This window comes from Acytostelium subglobosum (genome assembly GCF_000787575.1).
Source record: "Acytostelium subglobosum LB1 DNA, scaffold: scaffold25, whole genome shotgun sequence".
NCBI classification, from domain to species: domain Eukaryota; phylum Evosea; class Eumycetozoa; order Acytosteliales; family Acytosteliaceae; genus Acytostelium; species Acytostelium subglobosum.
Genome location: NW_012236508.1, coordinates 134,183 through 156,474, shown reverse-complemented (window position 1 = coordinate 156,474; position 22,292 = coordinate 134,183). Strand labels below are relative to the sequence as shown.

At 45.6% G+C, this 22,292-nt stretch overlaps 9 protein-coding genes across 9 annotated transcripts; 5 read left to right on the top strand and 4 right to left on the bottom strand.

Moving 5' to 3' along the window:
• Positions 1–143: 143 nt before the first annotated feature.
• On the top strand, positions 144–1,392 carry SAMD00019534_100310 (hypothetical protein; the record flags this gene model as incomplete). The annotated part of the gene is made up of 2 exons (XM_012894670.1): positions 144–367; positions 450–1,392. The coding sequence occupies 2 exons, from the start codon at positions 144–146 to the stop codon at positions 1,390–1,392; spliced, it is 1,167 nt and encodes a 388-aa protein (XP_012750124.1).
• A 127-nt stretch (positions 1,393–1,519) lies between these two features.
• Positions 1,520–3,729, bottom strand: SAMD00019534_100300 (hypothetical protein; the record flags this gene model as incomplete). The annotated part of the gene is made up of 5 exons (XM_012894669.1): positions 1,520–2,081; positions 2,150–2,256; positions 2,332–2,496; positions 2,571–3,158; positions 3,220–3,729. The coding sequence occupies 5 exons, from the start codon at positions 3,727–3,729 to the stop codon at positions 1,520–1,522; spliced, it is 1,932 nt and encodes a 643-aa protein (XP_012750123.1).
• Positions 3,730–3,933: 204 nt separating this feature from the next.
• On the bottom strand, positions 3,934–4,356 carry SAMD00019534_100290 (hypothetical protein; the record flags this gene model as incomplete). Its single annotated transcript, XM_012894668.1, has 1 exon — positions 3,934–4,356. One exon carries the CDS (start codon positions 4,354–4,356, stop codon positions 3,934–3,936), a length of 423 nt encoding a protein of 140 aa, XP_012750122.1.
• A 220-nt stretch (positions 4,357–4,576) lies between these two features.
• SAMD00019534_100280 (hypothetical protein) lies at positions 4,577–6,133 on the top strand (the record flags this gene model as incomplete). The annotated part of the gene is made up of 3 exons (XM_012894667.1): positions 4,577–4,611; positions 4,683–5,419; positions 5,487–6,133. The coding sequence occupies 3 exons, from the start codon at positions 4,577–4,579 to the stop codon at positions 6,131–6,133; spliced, it is 1,419 nt and encodes a 472-aa protein (XP_012750121.1).
• A 283-nt stretch (positions 6,134–6,416) lies between these two features.
• Positions 6,417–7,142, top strand: SAMD00019534_100270 (hypothetical protein; the record flags this gene model as incomplete). The annotated part of the gene is made up of 3 exons (XM_012894666.1): positions 6,417–6,576; positions 6,636–6,848; positions 6,907–7,142. Coding segments are annotated over 3 exons (609 nt in total), but the record flags the coding sequence as incomplete, so codon positions are not given.
• Positions 7,143–7,536: 394 nt separating this feature from the next.
• Positions 7,537–11,541, top strand: SAMD00019534_100260 (hypothetical protein; the record flags this gene model as incomplete). Its single annotated transcript, XM_012894665.1, has 2 exons — positions 7,537–8,546; positions 8,619–11,541. The coding sequence occupies 2 exons, from the start codon at positions 7,537–7,539 to the stop codon at positions 11,539–11,541; spliced, it is 3,933 nt and encodes a 1,310-aa protein (XP_012750119.1).
• Positions 11,542–11,680: 139 nt separating this feature from the next.
• SAMD00019534_100250 (hypothetical protein) lies at positions 11,681–12,584 on the bottom strand (the record flags this gene model as incomplete). The annotated part of the gene is made up of 3 exons (XM_012894664.1): positions 11,681–12,311; positions 12,429–12,441; positions 12,575–12,584. The coding sequence occupies 3 exons, from the start codon at positions 12,582–12,584 to the stop codon at positions 11,681–11,683; spliced, it is 654 nt and encodes a 217-aa protein (XP_012750118.1).
• Positions 12,585–13,052: 468 nt separating this feature from the next.
• Positions 13,053–15,011, bottom strand: SAMD00019534_100240 (hypothetical protein; the record flags this gene model as incomplete). Its single annotated transcript, XM_012894663.1, has 1 exon — positions 13,053–15,011. One exon carries the CDS (start codon positions 15,009–15,011, stop codon positions 13,053–13,055), a length of 1,959 nt encoding a protein of 652 aa, XP_012750117.1.
• A 1,543-nt stretch (positions 15,012–16,554) lies between these two features.
• Positions 16,555–21,737, top strand: SAMD00019534_100230 (hypothetical protein; the record flags this gene model as incomplete). The annotated part of the gene is made up of 6 exons (XM_012894662.1): positions 16,555–16,752; positions 16,815–16,922; positions 17,083–17,110; positions 17,176–20,491; positions 20,561–21,422; positions 21,486–21,737. 6 exons carry the CDS (start codon positions 16,555–16,557, stop codon positions 21,735–21,737), a joined length of 4,764 nt encoding a protein of 1,587 aa, XP_012750116.1.
• Between the last annotated feature and the right edge of the window lie 555 nt (positions 21,738–22,292).

Below are 22,292 nucleotides of genomic sequence, written 5' to 3'. Positions count from 1 at the left end.
ATACAGATTTCTGTAATAATTCTTTAAAGGGAAGCCCAGATCTGCCGCAACTTGAGTCTTTGAAGGACAACTCAACAAAGCGTCTGTTCAAGTCACTTTGATTGATTGCTAATTATTTGTATGAAAGTAGATAGATAGAGAGAATGGAGGAGTTCAACAAAGCCAACTGCTTATTCATTGATGAGGAGTTTGATCAAGCCTTGGAGTCGTACAACAAGGCCTGTGAAGCATTGCCAACACACTATGAAACGTTCTTCAAGAGAGCTCAGTGCCATCACAAGCTCGACTCGATCAATGATGCACTTCGCGACATCAACACCTGTATCACACTCGAGCCAAACAATCCAAAGAGTTACTTGAAGAAAGGGTATGAATCAAGTCGTCTTGTCATAGTGTTGCTACTCAATCATTCTCTCATTCCCTAACTAACTCTCTACATTACACTACAGACAACTTTGTTTCGAATTGGAGGACTTTGAAACTGCACAGAGTGTATTTGAGAAGGGATTGACATTGGACCCAGAGTCATCTCAACTCAAGACATGGCTTAGAAAGGCCAAGGCTGAGCTTGGTCAAGCCTCAGCACCAAAGCCTGCTGCTGCTTCAACACCTGCTGCCTCAAAGCCAGAACAGGCACCAGCAGCTGCAAAGCCAGCGGCTACCCCAGCCCCAGCGCCCGTTCCAGCATTGCCCATGCCATCATCTGGAACCAAGGTCAAGCACGAGTGGTATCAGACGGCCACACATGTTACCCTCACCGTCTATGCCAAGTATGTCACAGCGACCAACTCCTCAATCGAAATCAAGGACAAGTCGATCAATGTCTCCTTCAAGATGCTCACAGGCAGTGAGTACAGCTTGGACATTGAGTTCTTTGACCCGGTTGTACCCAGCGAGAGCACGACCAAGTACTACAGCACCAAGGTGGAGATGGTCCTGAAAAAGTCCAGAGCGATCCGTTGGGACAACCTCGAGTTCACAGGCGTCGACAAGCCACTTGGCACCGTTGACACACCAGAGGCCAAGGCCGTGGGAGTTCCCTCGCCCTACCAAACACAGAAGAACTGGGACGCCATCGAGGCCGGCGACGAGAAGGAAGGTGACCCATCCACCAGCTTCTTCAAAGATATATACTCCACCGGATCGGAGGAGCAGCGACGTGCCATGATGAAGTCCTACTACGAGTCGGGTGGCACGGTGCTCAACATGAACTGGGACGACGTCAAGAAGGGCCACGTTGACGGCTCTGCGCCCGCTGGAATGGAGATGCACTCCTGGAAGGACGGTGAGAGGGTGGCCGAGAAGTCATCAAAGAAGAACAAGGACAAGTGGGAGAGCGATTTCGAGAAGAAGGAACAAAAGAGAAGAAACTGGGAGAATGACATTGACTAACTAGTCAACTCTTTATGTTTATGTATGCCAAGTTGTGTAGTTTGGTGGATCATCTCGATGTAGTAAACAATGACTCCTCTCTTATATCACATCGATATCTATACTGTCTATCTTGACGTGACTGCATTTATATGGGCGGGGAAAGGTTCTCCAGGATGATCTTGATGACTGTGAATGAGTCTATTTCGTTGTTAGTTGATGCTCCAGTCGCCATCGATCCCTGTTGATCAGCCTGGTTATTGTTGTTGTTGTTGTTGGACTTGGCAAGTGAATTGCTGCCGCTATTTGTTATGGGTTGGGATGAGTCCTCTTCTCTGTTGTCTGTGATGGAGATTGGTGGTGGAGGAAGATGTGTCGCTTGTGAAAGGATTGATGTCGACCGTTTATGAGTCTTGACACAGGGCAACGATGCAGAGGTCTCCATGAGTGGGTTGTTCCTGCCCGGCGCTTCGTGAACCATTATCGATGGTGTCATTCTGCTGGGCGATGTGGATGGTGATGTTTGAATCGGTGTAAAGGTTGAGACAACATTGTTCGTGTCCATGTCCATTTGATTGGGCATGTCTCCCTGGTTCTGATCCAGTGGGAATGGGTTTGATAGGAAGACACGATGGTTCAATACCTTGGTGGCTACAGTCAACACATGAGTTGGCGTAACAAACTTTTGTCCAGACAATAGCGCCACAGTCCTAGGGTAATGTATATGTTAGGTGTTGCATGCAAAGTGAGTGTAGACTGATTGTAAAGGAATACATACTTTGAAACAAGAGTCAGTGTTGGAGTTGCCCTGGGTGAAGGACCAAACGTAACGAGTGGATGGTTACGAAGGTTTACGATAATAGTTCTAATGTATTGTTCAATATCCTATGTTGATGATTGATTGATTGGAGTCAGATGTGACGCAAATGTGAACAAACAAAAGCTCACTGATTAACATACATGTGTAATGTGTACTTTGGAAATTAGTTGCCTTAGATGTTGGATACGGCTTGGTGCAAGTATATACTTTGATTCAGCGGTTGATATTAATGGATCGCTCTGTACAGTCACTTGAGGTAGTCTCAAGTGTTCATATAATCTGATGTTGATAAAGAAGCAATCAAGCTGTTTGTGTAGGTAGTCCACATTGTTGTTAGCTTGAGGAAGTCTCTCATGTTCGTCGCGGTGTGTCTACATACCATCAGTGGTGATAAAGGTTCAATGCTCTGATTGAGGAATGAACGGCTGGATAGTGAGGACGCTGTAGCAATGACTACAAGCGAGGGCGGTGTGTCAAATGTGTTGCCCTTGAATGCAACCTTTCGATAGACCATCATCTGAAGAAGAGTGTGTCTTGTTGTCATGGGTGCAATGTCAATGTCATCGACAATCAGTACGTCCACCATGCGATAGGGAGTCGCAGCTTGGATCTGTTGTTGTTGTTGCTGTTGCTGTTGTTGAAGCATCTGTTGCTGGAGCACCGATGACGAAGCTGACTCTGTGCGACTCAATGCCAAGGGCGAGTCGACATTGCCAACAACATTGTTGATGTTTGATCGGAATGATGATATCTGGTCAAGTGGACTGAATGGGTTGTTGCTCGAGTTACTGCCACCACCGCCACCGCCACTGTTATACACTGAAGTCCTCTGCTTTGACGATTTCTTTTGTTTCTGTGCCGACAAGTCTGGTAACTGAATAAACAGATGTTGCACCAACTCCTCCGGTGATGTTGTTTGTGTGCAACTTATACTTGCACATGTCAATCCACTTATTATTGGTATTGCCTATATCATTGACATGTCAGTCATTATCACTTCTATGTTTGATTGATGCACTTTCTCTTACCTTTGCCAATACACTTCCATTTGTTTGTTGTTGTTGATTATGTTGATGTAGATGTTGATGATGTTGTCTTTGTTGTGAAGTGTCAATGAGCATGTTGGAGTTTGAGAGTACGGTGCAAAAGATGGCGTGCATCAACTCATTGGGTAGATAGAGACTACCATTGCTAAAGTCTATTGTCGACGATGATGCAGATGGTGAAAGTGATAATGCTGCAATGTTACGCGAAGTTGGTGGTGCCAAAGGTGTTGTCAACAGGTCTGTATTATCAGCCAGCCCAGAGGTAGTTGATGATGATGGAGCAAGTGATGCTAAATAATGCTTAAAAGTATTCATCTTTTGTTCTAGTTCATCACGTTCCAACTCTACTGGTTCTGTAAACGTTGGCTCTGTTGGTATTGCCGGACCAACCTCCTCAGGTTCATCATTCGGTGCATTGTTGCTGACCTGTGCACCTTTGAATCCAAGTATGCCTGTAAACTTCAAGAATCGTCTCTTGATTGCATGCTTCATCCTATTCTATATATATATATATACAATTATATTATCTCTATCTTTATCTCTATCTCTATTTCTTTCATTCACATGATTGAATGAATGAATAAACAAACTTGAGCAAAAGCACACTTTTGTTTGATAGAGTGAGGGGGGTATCACACTTTAACGTCGATGCCCATGAGTTGGAGGTCATTCGATGATGATGATAATGATGATAGTTTATATACCCTCTTGCTTGATAAAGTCAATGATCCTGGCCTCGAGGTCATCACGTATTAAACGAACTTGTTCAGCTGGCTTGTTCTTGGGATCTTCAATCTGCCACTCGACAATCTTGATGCCAGGCACGTAGGGACAGGCATCGCCACAGCCCATCGTGACAAAGATGGTGGCAGTCTGAGCCAGCTCCAATGTCAACTTCTGTGGTATGTTGTTGGTCAGGTCCACACCCTTCTCCTTCATCGTCTCTACGACAGCAGGATGAACATGTGTAGCGGGATTAGTTCCAGCTGAAATAGCCGTCCATCCCTTGTTAGAACAATGTAGATTGAACAATGCTGCTGACATTTGTGATCTTCCTGCATTCTGAATGCAAGCAAACAATACTTTCTTTGTTTGTTGTTGTGGTTGTTGGTCTGACATCTTTCCTTTATATATAAGTATGTTAAATGTATTATAATAACATTTAATCTCCGAAGTCTGACTTGTTGGTCAAAGACCTAAAGCTTCAAAATATCCACTTTTTGAAAGTTCCAAAGCATTTCATCATTTTCATTCATTCAAGTTTCAACAACAAAGAGATCTCTTAGAAAGATAGTTGTTTGTTAGAAGCGACAACATTTGATATCATCTCAATCATACAATGTTCAAATCATTCGTTAAGAAGTTTGAGGAGACGTATGTATCCTAGCAGGCCTCTCACTCAATCAATCAATCGATCAATCAAGTTCTAACAATGTTTCAAATAGCACTGGCTCATTAAAGGACACATTGTTCAATAAGCCAGCTGAATCAGGTGCACCTCAATCCAATACAACAGCAACAACACCAACAGCAACATCAGCGGCCACTACTACCAATGCGACAGCGACTCCAACATCAGTTTCCGCGACTACAACCTCACCAACAACTCCACAAGATACGACGACGACGACAACAACCGCAACATCACCATTGAATACATTGTCCAATAATATACAACCAGTAGTTGATGCATTCAAGGACAATGTAGTACAGCCAATGACAGCAGTGACAGAGTCGATCAAGGACTCGATTAAACGTGACTTCCCGGAGAGTTTGAAGGAAGCCGGCAAGGATATACCAGTGGCCATCCAGGCATTCTCTAGCAACGTCTCCACCGTCACTAACACAATCAGCAACACTGTGAGCAGCACCGTCAGCAACACAATGAGCAACACGATCAACACAACAGTGCACCTGCCATCGGTGGCCCAGCTCAAGGAGTCACTACAGGACGTGGACCTCTACAATGGATCACTACTGTTGCGCTCCTACGAGATCAAGCTGAAGCAGGTCAGAACAAATGGCACCATCCTGGCTGAGCGCGCCGATGACTGTGACAAGAAGATCGGACCACTCGTTCGCACATGCATTGCCCATGCCGAGTTCTGGAAGAAGGCACATATCGAGTTGGCGCACCTCGATGAGATGAACTCAATGATCGAGACAATCGGTTTATCATTAGGTATGTTTGATTGATTGACGAGACATGTGATCGCCTCACTCACACATCACCAATCATACAACAACAGACTCAATAGTTTCAAAGATTGAATCACTAGAGGTTGGTCTATCGATTGAGATTGACAACTATCTTGACAATGAGATGGGCAAGTGGAAGGACAAGAAGGAGTTGGAGGTCACTAGATATGAACAGGTGAAGAAGGCTGAGCTGCCGAGGCTCGAGGAGGAGTTGTCCACCGCCTTCAACAGACACGAGAGGGAGAAGGCCATCTTGGAGAGACAGGCTCAGATCGATCAGGAGCGTTTGGCTCGCAAGCGACAGGACGAAGAGCTGCAAAAGAAGATACAGGAGGATGCCAAACTGCGAACAAACCTCGACAAGACCATTCAACAGCAGTTGAACGACTACAAGACAAGTGGAATACTCCCACCAACTGTTGTGCCACCCAAAGTTGATGATGGTCCAGCCATCGTATCGATTGAACAAGTGGTCATTGATGAGAACAAAGATGATCTTGAGAAGTTCCTGGCTCCAACTCCACCACAAACACCTCTAATGCCTGCTGTACAACCCGTTGTTGTTTCTACACCAGATGCTGTTGTTGTTGAAGAGGAACAGCTGCAGCAGGATCAACCAAAGGATCAGGATATTGCAAAAATAGACAAGATAGAACAAGATGTTGTGGAGAATGATGGAACGACACCAGCCAATTGAGCAAATGACAATTACAAACTTGTCATCTTGCACATATATATACACAATTAAACATACATGTATTATTAATTATAACTTCCGGATTTGGTAATTACCTTTTATGGCGTGGTAAGTCCATCCGTCCAATGGGGTGGATTGGGCTAACTTTCAAGACCTCCCCCTTCATTCCTTTGACAAACAACAACAATAACACAACAAGATGAAACATTGTTATAAGATAATAATAATAATATTGTTATTGATATATATAATTGGAGAAGTAGAAATGAAATTCAATGATAGAGAACATGCTGGTCAATTGTTGTTAGAACGTCTTAGACAATTTAACAATGATCCTCAGGCAGTAGTAGTTGCACTACCAAGAGGTGGAGTACCTGTGGCCTATCCAATTGCCAAAGCACTTCATCTTCCACTTGATATAGTTGTACCAAGAAAGATTGGAGGTATGTTCAATCTAATCTATCAATCAATCGGAGTAACTACTCACCTCCTTATTCAACAGCACCATCAAACAAGGAATATGCAATCGGAGCAATTGCAGAGAATGGTGAAGGATACTTCAATCAAGATGTCATTGATCAACTTGGTATACCAATATCATATTTGGATAAAGAGGTAGAGAAACAAAGAGTTGAATCAAAGAGGAGACAAGTTGTATATAGACGTGATAGGCCTCCAGTTGACTTTAAAAACAAAGTTATTATATTAGTAGATGGTAAGAGCGTTCACAATGAATGATGATGTTGGCAATGACTAGTCTAACAACCATACAGATGGTATAGCAACAGGATCAACAATGAAGGCTGCTATAGAATCGATCAAACATTTGGAACCAAAGAAGATTGTTGTGGCAGTACCAGTGGCGCCACATGATAGTATAAGTGAACTGAAGCATAATCCAAAGGTTGATGAGATTATCTGTTTATCAACACCATATCCATTCAATGCAGTTGGTAACTTCTATCACTTATTCGACCAGACCGAGGATGACACTGTCATTCAAATGATGAGTGACCGAGATCTTTATCCTCAACCTTGTAAATAACTATCTCTCTAAACTCGAGAACTTCAAGTTTGTCCAACTCCCACTTTTTTGAAACGACAAGCATAATTGTTCCAGAATTTAAGCAGAATGCTAAACAGTGTTGTCATTGGGAGATAATGACTCTAGACCATGATCACCTGACTTGCTTACTCCAAAGTTGGACATGATATCATATTTGTTCATTCATCCTTATCTTCCAGACACTCATTCATTCAATCAATTAAACAAACAACAGAGCAAAGCTCAATTGTCTATGAATCCCTGCAACAACAACAACAACACTAATAACATCTACTGTTACTCAACTGAATCACTGCTGTCTAATTATAAATCATCATAAACAAACTAAACAACAATGATGTCCAACGATAACAACATCGCTATTGTGACACCATCAACAACAACAACAACATCAACAACATCATCATCTGGTGAAGGAGTTGTTGATACCTCTCAACAACAACAACTAATACTTGGTAATGGTAATGAACCAGCCAATCACTTGAACTCTCAAGTGTCCATTGATGATCAGAATAATATTGAACTGGTCTATTCATTCTGGTTTGGCAAGACATCCACTTGGTCCAAAAGATACAATGGAAAGACCAAGCTTTGGTTCGGTCGAAGACGTGCACTCGACAAGGGTAGATTCGAACAACTGCTTCAAGAGGCAGCTGCATCAATCGACCAGTCCAATAACAACAACAACAACAACAACAACAACAACAACAACAACGCCATAGTGGATGGCATCTTTGATCGTTGGTCATCATTCCAACGAGGCAGGATCGCACTGTTGTTGCTGTTTGATCAATTCCCTCGAGCAATGTATCGTGGATCAGCTGACATGTTCAAGTATGACGATGTTGCATTGCGTCTATCACTGGACATACTTGACAATCCGACCAACCAAGATCATGCCTCTATGTACTCATTGCCAGAGCGTATCTTTATCTACCTCCCTCTGGAGCACTCTGAGAACTTGGAGCTTGTCACGAGGGCACATCAGTTGATGGAATCTATGGCCAGTGACTCACTGTTTCCCGCGCAACTCAAGTACTACAAAAGGTTCGCGCAATCTGCCCGCGACCATCTCGAGACCATCCAGAGATTCGGTCGATATCCCCACCGCAACTTCCTACTCAAGCGTCAGTCGACCGATGAGGAGCAGGCCTACCTCACATGGGCCAAGAACAACTCTTCACAATCCGCCCACGAGCCATCGAACGGTGATCACGAGGAGATCCAGTTGCGTCCTCCCGTGACCATGGAGAATCAATTCAAGCCCAAGAGAAAGTTCATCAACACCATCAACATTGCCCCTCCCATCAATGAGAAGCCAAAGTTGAAGTTGGTACTCTTACACAGGTATGTGTTCAGTCCTCCAAAGGTACATGTTCCACTCACTCACTCATTCAATCAATCAATCAATCGTACTAGTTTCCGACAGAATGGATCAATATTAAAGAGATCCACCAAGAAACTTGCTGCAATGTTATCGGATATCGCAACGATCTACTATGCCAACGCTCCATTGTCCTACAGCCCTAGTGGTGATAATAGGACAGCTTTGTTGACGGCATTTGGTGAGCTGCCACAGACTGGACATCAACGTCAATGGTGGAACGCATCCAAGGACAACAAGGTCTATCAACACCTTGATGCTTCGGTACATTACCTGACTCAGTTGTCCAAGACAGAGGGTCCATTCGATGGAATCATTGGTTTCTCCCAGGGTGCCGCCTTTACCGGCATCCTCGCAGCGTTGCAACAACAGAACCAACTGCTGTTTAATTTTAAGTTTGCCATCTTGATCTCGGGATTCACCTCGAGAGCAGAGGCACACCAGCCAATGATGCAACCTTCATTCGTTCGCGGACTGCCCACCCTGTCGATACTTGGAACTAGCGATGACCTAGTGGACAATGATAGGACTAGACAGTTGGCTGCACTGTTTGAGGGTGGTCGACTGGTACAACACGATGGTGGTCACTTTACACCAAACAGGTGGCCCAATCAAGAGATCAAGGAGTTTGTCAGTGAACAACAATCACTAATAGTTAATGGAGGCACTGATGTTGCTGTTGATGATGCGATTGGAAAGGAAGACTCAAACATCCCAGATCCATTACAAGAACTTGCAACGTTTGATGAGAAGATGGAGCAGTCATTACGAATCAACCGAACACGTCTAGTGACCAACTACAACAATGGCAAGACACTTGATGAGAGGTTCGCCATCACATTGCATGGACTCACTGCAGAGACTAGAAGTGCGTTGGTCAATGAGGAGGAGTTCAAATCACTCTTGGACAGCAATCCACCTTCATTGGACAGACAATCAATTGCCAATGACTCGATTGTCAAGCTTCATGCATGCCTCTCATCTTTTGATGATCTGTTGGTGATACTGTGGTCGACAAGACTCAACTTTAAACAGGACGAACCTCGTGACTACCCACTGTTCTACCATTTGTGGCTCAATCTCTACCTTGCACATCCTACCAAGCTCCTGACCAACCTTGACGCCTTCCCCAAGCTAGCTACATGGCGTGACTTGACCACTCTTGCCTACTATGGAAACAAGATGGCGCAACAACTTCAGTCAACCTCAACAGACATGGACAACAACAACAACAACACACGCATCACTCTTTTGAAACAGTTGAGACAGGTGGTCATTGAGATGTTCACCAAACAGTTGATGTCCGACTACAAGATTATCGACGTTGAGAACTCTGACGACACTATCGAGGATGATGAGAACAACTCTGACCAACTACTCAGGTGGCCATCCAACTGTGCTCTTGACGCACCCAGACTGGGAGGTGGTCGAAAGGGCTACTCGTCACTGCTGGCCAAGGACATTGCCAGGTTTATGTCACCAATCCCTCCCACACCCAAGGATGCCAACGATAAGCAAATAGGCATTGCCAAAGGACTCTGCTACGAGAACTATCGAAAGATTGTTGCCAGGTTGTCCAACCTTCTCAGGAGCACCTATCCAAGCACTGTCGACTATAGCGTCCAGAGATCGGATCGTGAGGCCTTCAAAAAGGGCGCCGGTGCTATGGGTATCTCGCCAGAGAACAGGAGAAAGATGATTGACGCTGCACCTTCCAACTATGTTTTGAACCCTGAGCCTGAGCCTGTGTTCCCATGCCCACTTGAGGAGCTGGACCCACTGCTCGAGTTTATGAAGGCCGACAAGCCCCTGTCCGATGATTCTTTGATCAGATTCACCAGAGGCACCTGCATGCCTGACGGCAGACTAGACCTGTGCAAACAGGTTGTTGGCCCTGAGGGCATCAAACCATTACTTGGTGCCATGAAGAAGCATAGCACAATCAAGCGACTACTGCTTGGCAACAACATTGTTGGTAACGGTGGTGCAGAGGCCATCGCCGACTACATTCTCAACAATCCAGACTCAAAGATTGACACTTGGTACATTGCGGGCAACAACTTTGACGAGGAGGGAATCACCCACATTGCTGCCGCCCTAGCCAACGACACCAAAGTAAAGGCACTCTGGCTCAAGAGGAATCCTCTGCTGAGCGCAGGTGTGAGACCACTGGCAAGAATGCTCGAGACCAACTGCTTCCTTCAAGTGTTGGACTTGCTCAACTGTGGAGTGCTGGATGAGGGTGTCGCCACAATCTTTGCTGCACTCAAGAACAACAAGACTCTCAAGCATCTCTACATTGACACCAATGGACTGACTGTGGCCAGTGCAGTGACTGTGGGTAACCATCTTGCCACTGGCAACAACCACCTGGAGACACTCTACTTGAGCTGCAATCAATTGGGAGACGCTGGAGCTGCCGAGATTGCCAAAGGTCTAAACACGGACAAGACACTTGTGCGATTGGGTCTGTCGTCCAATTGTATTGGACCGGCTGGAGCAAGGGCATTGGTGGAAGCAATCATCCCTCATCCATCACTCCTGTTCCTCAACCTTGGCTACACCAAAGCAACCTTTGTCATGGGTGCTCTGAACAATGTGCTAGAGGACGAGGGTGCCGCCGAGATATCCCGTCTGATCCGCTCGAGCAAGGTGATCAGGAGCATTGACCTGACTAATAATGGCATCTCCCAGAAGGGTGTTACGATGCTTCGTGAGGCACTGAGAGAGAACAAACAACTCACATCTCTCAATCTAATGCAGTTCAACATGGTGCACAATGAGGTGGCCAGAGAGAGCATCGACTCTATGCTCGCCAAGAACAGGTTACTCTGGGGCAAAGAGAAGTTGGCCGGTGCAGATGAACACAGCTGGATGAAGGTTGGTGATGAAATGGCCGAAGAAGTAAGACAGCCACAACATGTACAAGAGATCCTATCAGTCTACAGAACTAAATAAATAAACACCTTTCCGCGGAAACTCCTATCACTCTGAAGATTGATCAATCATCGTCATCGTCATCATCATCCAAAAGGTAGTAGTCGTCGTCTTCGTTGTCTATATAACTTTGTAGTTTATTAGAGAGAGAGCAACACGTTTAGATGGCAGCCTTCAACAACTTTCCGTAGTCCTTGAGGTGACCGTGGTTGGTGATCAGCTTAACGTTGGCACCGTCGTTGATGACACGACCGGCGGCCTTGAGCTGCTTGTACTCCTCACGATCGTAGGTGGTGAAACCCCACTTCTTGGAGATGACGATCTTCTGACGGCCTGGGAACTTGTAGGAGGAACGACGGAGAGCCTCAATGACGTGAGCAGACATGTTGTCCTTGCAACGAATTGAGAAGATGACCTGTCCGATGTTGACACGAGCAACAGTGCCGACTGGCTTACCGTAGGCACCTCTCATTCCGGTCTGGAGACGATCAGCACCGGCGCACGACAACATCTTGTTGATACGGAGCACATGCCATGGGTGAACGCGGACACGCATGTGGAACGAGTCCTTACCTCCGACCTTGGAGATGTACTTGTTGCAGGAGATACGTCCGGCCTCCAAAGCCTCAGAGGACAGCTGCTCGTACTCCAAAGAGATCAAGTGAGCACAGAATGGGAACTCATCTGGGGATGCCTTCTTACGACCCAAATCGTAGATTCTGATCTTGGCGTCTGGGACACCACGGCAGTATCTGGACTTGATGAAAGGCTTGTTCTTACAGTATCTGTAGCTATAATATGTTGATTGATTGATGATGATGATGGATGTTGTGTTGATTGATTGATTGATGAGATTGTATGATTAGCTGCTTATCCAATCGATTGGATGATTCAAAGTATGTATTTACCATCTAGCTGGACCTGTATATCATGAATGATTGAATAGTGAATCGATGATTGATTGATTGATAGATTGATCGATTGAGTTGATTGATGGGTGCAGAGTAAGTATCGATTAAGGATTGACCAACTTGATGATGATGTAGATACATACGTCTACCCATGATTGAATGTTGTACGTGATAAGAGCGAGGAACACTGGATTGAAGAAGAGCAAACCAATGAATCACATACCCTCTATCCTCCTCCACTCACACCACCACCACGATCCAATCAAATTAAATAAAAAAAAATCAAACAAATCAATGTTTTGAAACACCAACACGAATCACATACCCTCACAGACATACCCTCACACATTCTTTAGACTTAAAGAATGGTGGAAGGACAATGAAACGCAACAATGTCTGGTCATGTCTAATGACATAGAACAGATAATTAGACAATGATACGATGTTTAGAAGTAAATTACAATGGGTTTTGTTGTTTATTGTGTATTGGCCAATAGTATAAACCATTGACCAATGTCTTGAAGTGTTACTTTCAAGTCTTGAACAGTGATGTGTATGTGTGTCTTCCTTAGATGGTAGTGAAAGGATTATGGTAGTCTAGTTGGTGTTGGAAATGACTGTTTAAAAGTCCTCCAAGCCACTGGCGTCAGCACCTGGAAGTGGAGCACCTCCGATGAGTCCGTTGGCAGCGTTGAACAGGTTAATTGGCGATGAACCGTCGGTGAGCAAGACGGTCTTGAGTCCGAGACCCTGCAGGAGCTTGGCCTGCATCTCTGGACCGGCCTGGGCGATGGCCTTGATGGTCTCGGTTCCGAGGGCAGAGACCTGGTTGGAGAACTTGCCAACCTCGATGGCGGCCAACTCTCTTGCCTTGGTGATCTCGAGATCGTTGAGTTGCTTGATGTGATCAATCTCCATCTCTTGCTTGGCAACCTCCTCCTCCAGCTCGGCGGTAGCCTCAATCTCTGAGGCCTGGCACTCAAGCTTGGCCTTCTTGACCTCTGCCTCGGTGGCAATGAGGGCAGCCTCGGCACGAGCACGAGCCTCGGCGATAGCCTGACCGGTGGACTCAACGCTGGCTGACTGAGCCTGCAGCTTGACGAGGTTGGCACGGGACTTCTCAGCCTCTGCCTCGTCGACGATCTTTTGGCGCTCCAACTCACCTCTGGCCATCTGGTCCAGACGCTCGGCCTCTTGACGGGCGGTAGCCTCTTGGGACTTGGTGGTAATCTCGATGGCCAGCTGGACAGACTTTTGCAGAGAGTCGAGGGTACGCTGGTCGACTGGCTCGACAGACTGAACATCAATGTTGGTGATGACCAGACCGTTAGTCTCAAACACCAGACGGTTGTTGGGCTCGCCGTCAGCGTTCTTTCCAAACACAGAGGTCTGAATAATCTCAGCCGAGTGCTTGTGGAAGTGGTCAAAGGTGGCGGCAGCGACGGCAGCACGGACCAATGAACCGGTGGCCTTGCAAAGGTCTCCAGTAAAGTCTGGTGTGGCAAAGAGACGGGATGGGTTCTTTGGGTCAACCTGGAACTCCCAGTTGTAGGAGAGCTTCAGGGAGAGACGGGCGTGGTCAGCAGTCTCGACGGTGATGAGATCGGTCATAAAGTCTGGTCCGAGGAACAGAGCCAAGGAACGGATGTGGTTTGGTCTCTTGGGGATCTTGCCCGAGAGTGAGAGGACGGTGAACTCCTCATCTGGGGCCAACATAACCAACTCTGGTCCAAAGATGACACGTGCCTGCTTCTTGCGGTAGTCGTAGATCTGGACGGCGGCCTTGTGTGGCACACGGTAGGTGACAACCTGGGTTGGGTCACGCTCAACCTCATTGTGCTCCTCGTTGACGTCACGGGTGGCAGACTTGCTGAGCAACTCCTCGACGATTGGGGACAGGGGCTTTGGCCATCTCTCCTCGTTGGGGAGCAACATGTATGATGTACCAATGACAGAGCGGACCTTACCGGTCTTGGTGTCACGGACGTAGATTCCTTCGTTGACATCGAGTGGGATACGCTTGCGACGCTCGACAATGTCGACTTGGATGGGTGGGATGTAGTCACATGGTCCGTAGATCATCCAGAGATCACCTGGCTTGCGGTTGACCTTGTCCTTTCCGACGACATCGCCAAAGGACTCCTTGCAAGTGAGCAGCAAGGCCTCATCCTCAGAGAGGACATTGACGTTTTGAATGCCAGAGACGAGGTTCTCACCTGGCAAGAGGAAGAAGGTGCGCTCACCGTGACGCAGCTCTTGGTGGCCAAGACGGTTCTTGCCAGTGGCTGGGTCGACTGGTGAGTCAACCAAACAGTACTGACGGGTGGTCAGGGTGATGGACTTGATGTCACGGACGACCTTCTCGTTGACGTCTGGGATGTAGGTCTCACAGTCCTTGATGGTGATGATCCACTCCTCGCCAGCCTTTCTCTGCTTGCCAAAAGTGTCCTTGAAGGAGCGCAGGGCCAACAGGTGGTAGCCGACACGCTCAGTCAAAACAAGGGACTGGGACGAAACCGACAATCTCCTCGTAGACGCCTGGCAGGTAGGCACCAGAGTCACGGACCAACCACTCCTCATTTGGCTGACGGATGACTCCCTTGCGATCCTTTGTGACGAGACGAGCACGGAGCTTAAGGGCCTGATTCTCCTTGATGATGACGGCCTTGACTCCCTCGAGCACCTGAACCTCAATGCGTGGGTAGTAGGTACCTGGACCCTCAAACAACCACTCATCACCAGCGACGTGCACGACCTCAGTCTTCTTGTCGGCAGCAATCTCTACAAAGTCACGCAGACACTTGAGTCTCAGGGCGTTGTTGGCCAGGACCACCTGCAGTGGCACTGGGAGGGCCAAGAGAACCTCACCTGGGAACAGTGGGAATGGCTCCTGGGAGAATCTGATCTCCTTGTCACCGTGACGGAGCTTTGGCTGCTGGAACTGATCGAGCTCCAACTTTCCATCCTTGGCTCTGATCACTGGATTCTCAACGATGCAGTAGTTTCTTGGTGGGATCAACACCATTGGCAATGGAGATGGAGTCAATACTTTCTCATGATCCAATCTAGTGAATGTCTGTGGACCAACTTCAACGCGAGTCACATTTGTGTTGTTATCCAATACCTAATTTAATATAAATATGATTTGTTAGATTAGATTGTTGTTGTTGTTGTTTGATTGATTGACAGAAGCTAACTTACATGAATGTAATGGTGTGGCTTGATTCTAATGACTGTAGTAGGAGTTGGAGTTGACATTCTTTATATATATTAGAGTGTTTTATGAGATAAGTTGTGTAATATATAAATATTCTTATTGAGATAAAGATGAAGCAATTAAATGATTGATTGAACTTATGATCAGCAGCTTGATGACTTTTTATGCTAGGTGATCTTTTGGTTGTAAATGTTTCAATTTAACTCTAGAGTGCACATCATCATTCAATCTAATTATCAGTTTTGTGATAAAAAACTTGGAAAATATTTATAAATTTAAAAGATATTTTCGTGGAAGGTATACCACACACATTTTTTTCAATGTGATGTCACTGACCGATTGACAAAGAGATACACACCACTGTTGACCTAGCCCACATTCGACTGATTGATTGTCAATGACAACTCTGACATTGCAAGGCAAGAAGAAGAAATAATAATATTTGTTTACAACCAACGTAGTGTTACTGAATCACACTCAATCAAGCCTGAACATACTGAGTGTATGGCTGTCTCCAATCACTTAAGGTCATCACCTCAGCATGTTAATTAATTGGACTCTGAGCATTCAACAAGTGAATGAAGGCACACAGAGCACTCACCAACACAACACAAACAAACATCACGTGAGAGAGGAGTGTTTTGAAACTTCTTTCGAGTGATTTGATTCAATTTGGTGTTGTTTGGGAAATAGATTTTTGCAGAGTACCACCACCAAAGTCATTTTGCATTCATTCCTTCATTCATTCATCCTGTTACCTCTATCTATCTACTATCTATTTTAAAAGATCATCAATAAGGTGCAGACAGATAAACTATCTATTATTATTATTTGTATTATATATATATATCATTCATATTCATCATACATTCTACACAGTTGTAACAACAAAGTGATATTTGAGTAATGTCGGCGGCACTTGCCAACAAGAAACTACAACGTTCGCCAGTCATTGAGAACATTGTCAATGCACTATTGTTCTCGGCCAATGACAATGATGAGACTGTCCGAAAGAGTGTCATCTCTTCAATCTATGACATTGGTTTCCGTCAACCCAACACTGTACTGGCATTGGCTTGTGACTATTTGAACAAGAATCAAAAGGTAAGAGAGATTGTGAGGGAGAGCTACCAACCATATACTTATACTCATTATATTACACCTAGATTGATCTTGTACATAGAGTAACAATACTAAAGTCAATGCATCAGATACTTGGTGAGAAGCGTGATGAGATTGTTGATTCATTATGCTTGGATCTCATAAAGATGTCTGTCAGTGAGTTGACCAGAGACAAGGAGGTCGTTCCAGATTGGCAACAGGCTGCTTCATCACTCATGGTCTCATTGGGTCTTCGCTATCCAAATCAAATCATGGATGAACTGGTCAARGAGATTTGAGACTGGATCAATTCCACACTACTTTATCATGAAGACCATTGGTGACTTTATTGGTTCCAATCGTATGTACATTATCATTATACCATTGGAGCGTCATACTCATCATTACTAACCATATAACAACTAGCCGTACCAACTGTACCACGTATTAGAGATGTATTATCACGTGTACTACCTGTTCTTGCATCGATCAAGCATGATAATATCAAATGGGTGTTTGCCTCTGCTCTTGGAAACTTTGCTGATGCTATCGTTGCCTACGTCTCCAACATTGATGCCGGCAGCGACAAGTCATTGACTCTGTACACATTCAGTTCAGAGTTTTATCCGGCATTGGAGTTGATGTTTAGCAAGTGGCTGTCGAGCAGTCAGGATAAGGTGCGTCTTGTCACCATCCAATCTATCGGTTCAATCTGCTCGATCCTCGCCGTTGAACAATTGGACGCACAGGCCAATCGTATCATCACCGGTCTATTGCCAATGTTTAAGAAGGAGAAGGATGTGTTGCCAGTGTGCCAGGCATTGGCTCACATCCTAGAGGTCTGCGTCAAGAATGACCTAAAGGTTCAGATCGAGTTGTTGTTGCCATCCATCATGATGACCCTCCATCCACTGGTGTGCATCATACCAGACTTTAACAACCCTGCCTCATCAAAGTTGTTCAACGAAGTGTTGCACTGCTTTGAGATCATTGGACGTGGTTTCCCCGATCAACTCGTATCGTTCCTTTCACAGCGCCTGGAGATTAAGGATCCAAGATCACGTGCTGGATCACTGTCCATCATCAAGCACGCCATCTCTCGTTTGGATGCAGAGTTGGGAGAGGAGAGAAAGATGATGATACTATCTGCAATCAAGCCTCTCATTGGTACAGAGACCTCATTGTTTGTCAAGAAGTATCTGGCTCAGGTGGTCGTATCAATGGCATCAAACGGCTACATCCATTTGGAGGGTGGATTGTGTCTGGTGGAGTTTGTCATTAAGGGATCCAGCTACTTTGTCGACACAGAGATTGGCAAGCCAGCGCCTCCCCAGGACAAGAAGAAGGAGCCAGTCAACGAGATGACCGTCACAGAGTATGAGTTTAGAAAGATATGTGACGACATTCTCAATCTGATCACTACCACGGTGCCCAACATGGAGACTGTACTGTGGCCCTACCTCTTTGAGTTTATCACACCGATCGAGTACAGTGGAGCCTGTGCCATATTGGCCAAGTGCGTTGGATTCCTTGCGTGGAACAGACGTGAGCAGGAGGCCGATGACTATTACATTGACTTTGACAAGGAGGTCAACCTGCCCAAGCCAACACAGATCATTGCAAGATACTTTGTTCTTTTGACCGCTCCACACCGTCGCAACGAACAGGGCACACGTATTCTCGAGGCAATGCGTGCCATTGGACCAATCCTACATCCATCGATCTGTGACATGTGGGACGTCACACTACCCAAGCTGGCGCAATTCCTCGTCGACCACCCCGACAATGAACAATTCAACAAGAACCAATGGGAGGAGCTTGTTCTACGTCTACTGTCCGAGACGATCAAGAACGCCGCCGACGATGAATGGACCGTTGCACTGGGCACCTGCACGTCTGACCAGATTGATCATTACAAGCGCGATCCCATCCTCAAGCGCTCGCTCTACAAGCAACTGGGCTTGGTGATGCAAAAGTGTTCGCACAAGGAGTTTGTCAAGACCAAAATCGAGGCAATGTTCAACTCGGTGGACTACACCAGCGCACTAGAGAATGAAGGATGTGCCGTTGGTCTGGGCTACTGTGCCGCCTCCCACTTTGACATTCTTCTCGAGAAGATTGGACTGTTTATCAAGAACAACATGGCCAAGAAGACTGGATTCTTTAAGAAATCAGGACCAAAGGGTATCAAGAACTGTGTGCTCCTCAGTTTGGCGTACGCCGCCACCTACTCTCAACCAGTGTTGTTGTCGACACGTGTCGAAGTTCACATGCTCACACCAATCAGACCATCGATCAGCATTCTAAAGAAGCCATTGAAGAAGCTGTCGGCCATCAAGATGATTGATTGCATTGGTAGAGCACTGCACCACGACAAGGTACCAAACTTTGTCTTTAAACAACGTGATGAGTTGTTTAAGTTGTTGGTGCAATATATGGCCACACCACCACCCTCTGTCAACTACCAAGTCAAGATTGAGGGTATCAGTGCATGTTCCACTCTGGCCAAACTACAACCAACACTACCATTGGACCTTGAGGGTCAGATTGTTACATTGTTGCTTCAATTCTATGGAGCACAGGCAGCCAGTGCACCAGCCGACGACTCTGCCGATGTCAACAATATGGTGTCTCAGATCAACACATTCTTCTCCACAATCCTCTACACTCAGACCTCTATAGTCTGTCTGAACCGTCTGGTCCAGTACCTCGATCCATTGACCCGTGCCAAGGAGGCACACCTACGTGAGAGATCAATTGGTTGCATCCTCTACTTGGTCAAGAAGTTTATCGAGTACTCTACAGACGCCGAGCAGATACCCGCCGAGAAGAAGTTTGAGCACATTGGTACATCACTGTCTGTGATCATACCAAGATGTGCTGATCCCGAGCCAACCGTTCGTAAGAATGCAGTGGAGACCATTCAGTTGATGTTGTACATTGACTATATGCTCAAGAATGTGTCCTACGAGAACCGTCGTGTCAAGCCAGTGGACACCATCCACCCACTCACTCAGATCAAGGAGAGCATAACCACCACCGACGTTAACGAACAGTTCACATTGGTGTTTGAGATCTCTGGCATCATCTCAAAGATGTTGGTGATTGAGGAGATACCAACGTTCTTGGAGAGCAGTCTCAAGGGACTTCAAGACGTACATACGTTCAGTACCAATGGCACATGCATCATGATCAATGGTTTGATCAAGAACCGAGGTGGAGAACTACTGGACTATGTACCAATGCTCGTCAAGGGATTGCTCAGCTCGATGGAGGGTATCACGTCGGATACCACAATGAATGGTACATTGGTATCATTGAGGAGTTTGGCCACTCATCATCTCATCTCTGTGCTCACTGTACTGTTGGACTTCCCAATGCCACACAGCACCCATGTGATCAAGTCATTGCAGATCATTGCCAAGGACAAGAACTTGGTGGTACCAACCATCACTCATTTGATGGACCTCTTGAACAACAAACCAATATATGAGGACAAGCCAGACCCCAAGGACAAGAAGAAGACTGTTCCATCACCATATCTGATTGCATTGGCAGCCACCTGTTCAATTGGTGAGATTCTCCAATTGGAAGAGTTCTCTGATATTGCCGGAGTGTACTATTGTCAATTGTTCTCAACATTGGCCCTTCGTGCTGGTACTACCAACAACTCATTGCCAGGTTTCATTGAACCACCTGCAAACAATCCAAAGGCAAAGAGAGTAGAGATTATACCGTCACAGTAAGTAGTCATAGTTGTAATAGTACACAATGTTTCTAATCAAAATGTTCACCTTTCACATTCATGTAGACAAATGGTAACATCATTCAAACAATTCTTTAAATGTACAAAGGATTTAGAGATATTGGAGGCATTGGAGACCAAGGGCAGTATGACATCATTGGAGGGACCAACATATCATATTGCAATCCAAGAGATCACTGCTCAGTTTGCACAGGCTCATCCTGATCTACTTAGAGGAGTGTTTGACTACTTGATCCCCTACCAACGTGCCAACTACGTTCCACAGAGGATCATTGCACTGTCTGTCTTTTCAGAGATGATCAATCATTGCAAGGATAAGGAGTTGCTTCAACGCCTGATCAACACTCTATTGAACTCGCTGGTGGAGCCAGCTCTCAAGTTGATCTCTCTCAAGGGTCTCAGTAATGTGGTGTCGGCCGGAGAGGAGGCCACCAACAGATACGCACCCACCGTCATTGACGCCATATCATCGGCGATTGATGACGCAGACGAGGTGATGGCCATGGAGGCTATGCTCGGTCTATCACGTATCTTTGCTCTGGTGGACGAGGCACGTGTCGCACCAATCCTCGTCAACATTTGCAACCGTATCAAGCCAGCATTTGAGAAGCCCAACAATGAGATCCGTGCCGCAGCCTTTACTCTGTTTGGATCATTGTGGAGATTCGGCTCTGGTATGGCCAGTGACTCGTTCTATGAGCAGATTCATTACAACCTTCCATCGATCGTTATGCATCTCAACGACGAGGCACCAGTGGTCAGAGCAGCCTGCAAGACAACGCTCAGACAACTATCACAGTTGTTGAGAACAGAGGATGCTGTACTACTGTTCAACAGGAAGTGTTTCGATGCCAATGATGCAACGTTGGACTATGATGTATTCTTGGATGACCTATCAAAGTTATTTGTAAGTTGAAGATGTTGTCGTGTAATTGATCAATTTAATTTATTAACATATTGCGCATACCAGATTGCAATGTACATGGATAGGATTAACTTCTTTGTAATGACAGTGATTGAATACTTTAAGAGCAATTGGACCCAGTTGCGTAGCAATGCTGCAACACTTACAGGATTCATTCTGGGCAACATGCCCGAGGAGAAGAAGACTGCAGTCAATCCATCGATCATCACCAAGGCTGTGGTGTCACTATTGAATGAGAAGTCACCTCTGGTCAGGAAGAGGGCGGCCGATGCTCTCTCCCTTTTGCACACTTATTAATCAAATAATACATAATAAATCAGCAGTAACAAACTTTTCTAGGATCTCAGTTTTGAAAACTTGCCCACAAGTCCTTGGTGATAATCGATATGGAATGCAGTGACTTTGCAATCCTACGACTTTGCAATCCAAAGACAAAAACAAAAATATTTCATTTGATTGTATTATCAATTATTATAACCATGTCATTCTTATCGCCAGCTACAAAGTACTGTACCCTTTGTCATACCAGTCTTTTAATAACATCTAGTCATAATCATTACCTCCAATCAAGAGATTGTACCACACTCAGACCTTATTCTTCAAGGCCTTAAGTTGACAATCTCAGACTCAACATCGAATTAACAAGGTAATTTTGTTTGAATGTTGGGTATCATTTATTGGAACATTGTAGGACCAGTAAATTGGCTCGTCAGTTAAGGAGCATCGGAAAAAAAAAATACTCATTGGTTGGTATCGAACCCAACAAAACAATAAAAAGCACCTCGATTGGGGATCGAACCCAAGACCTTCTCCTTAGGAGGGAGACGCTCTTCCACTAAGCTATAGAGGCAA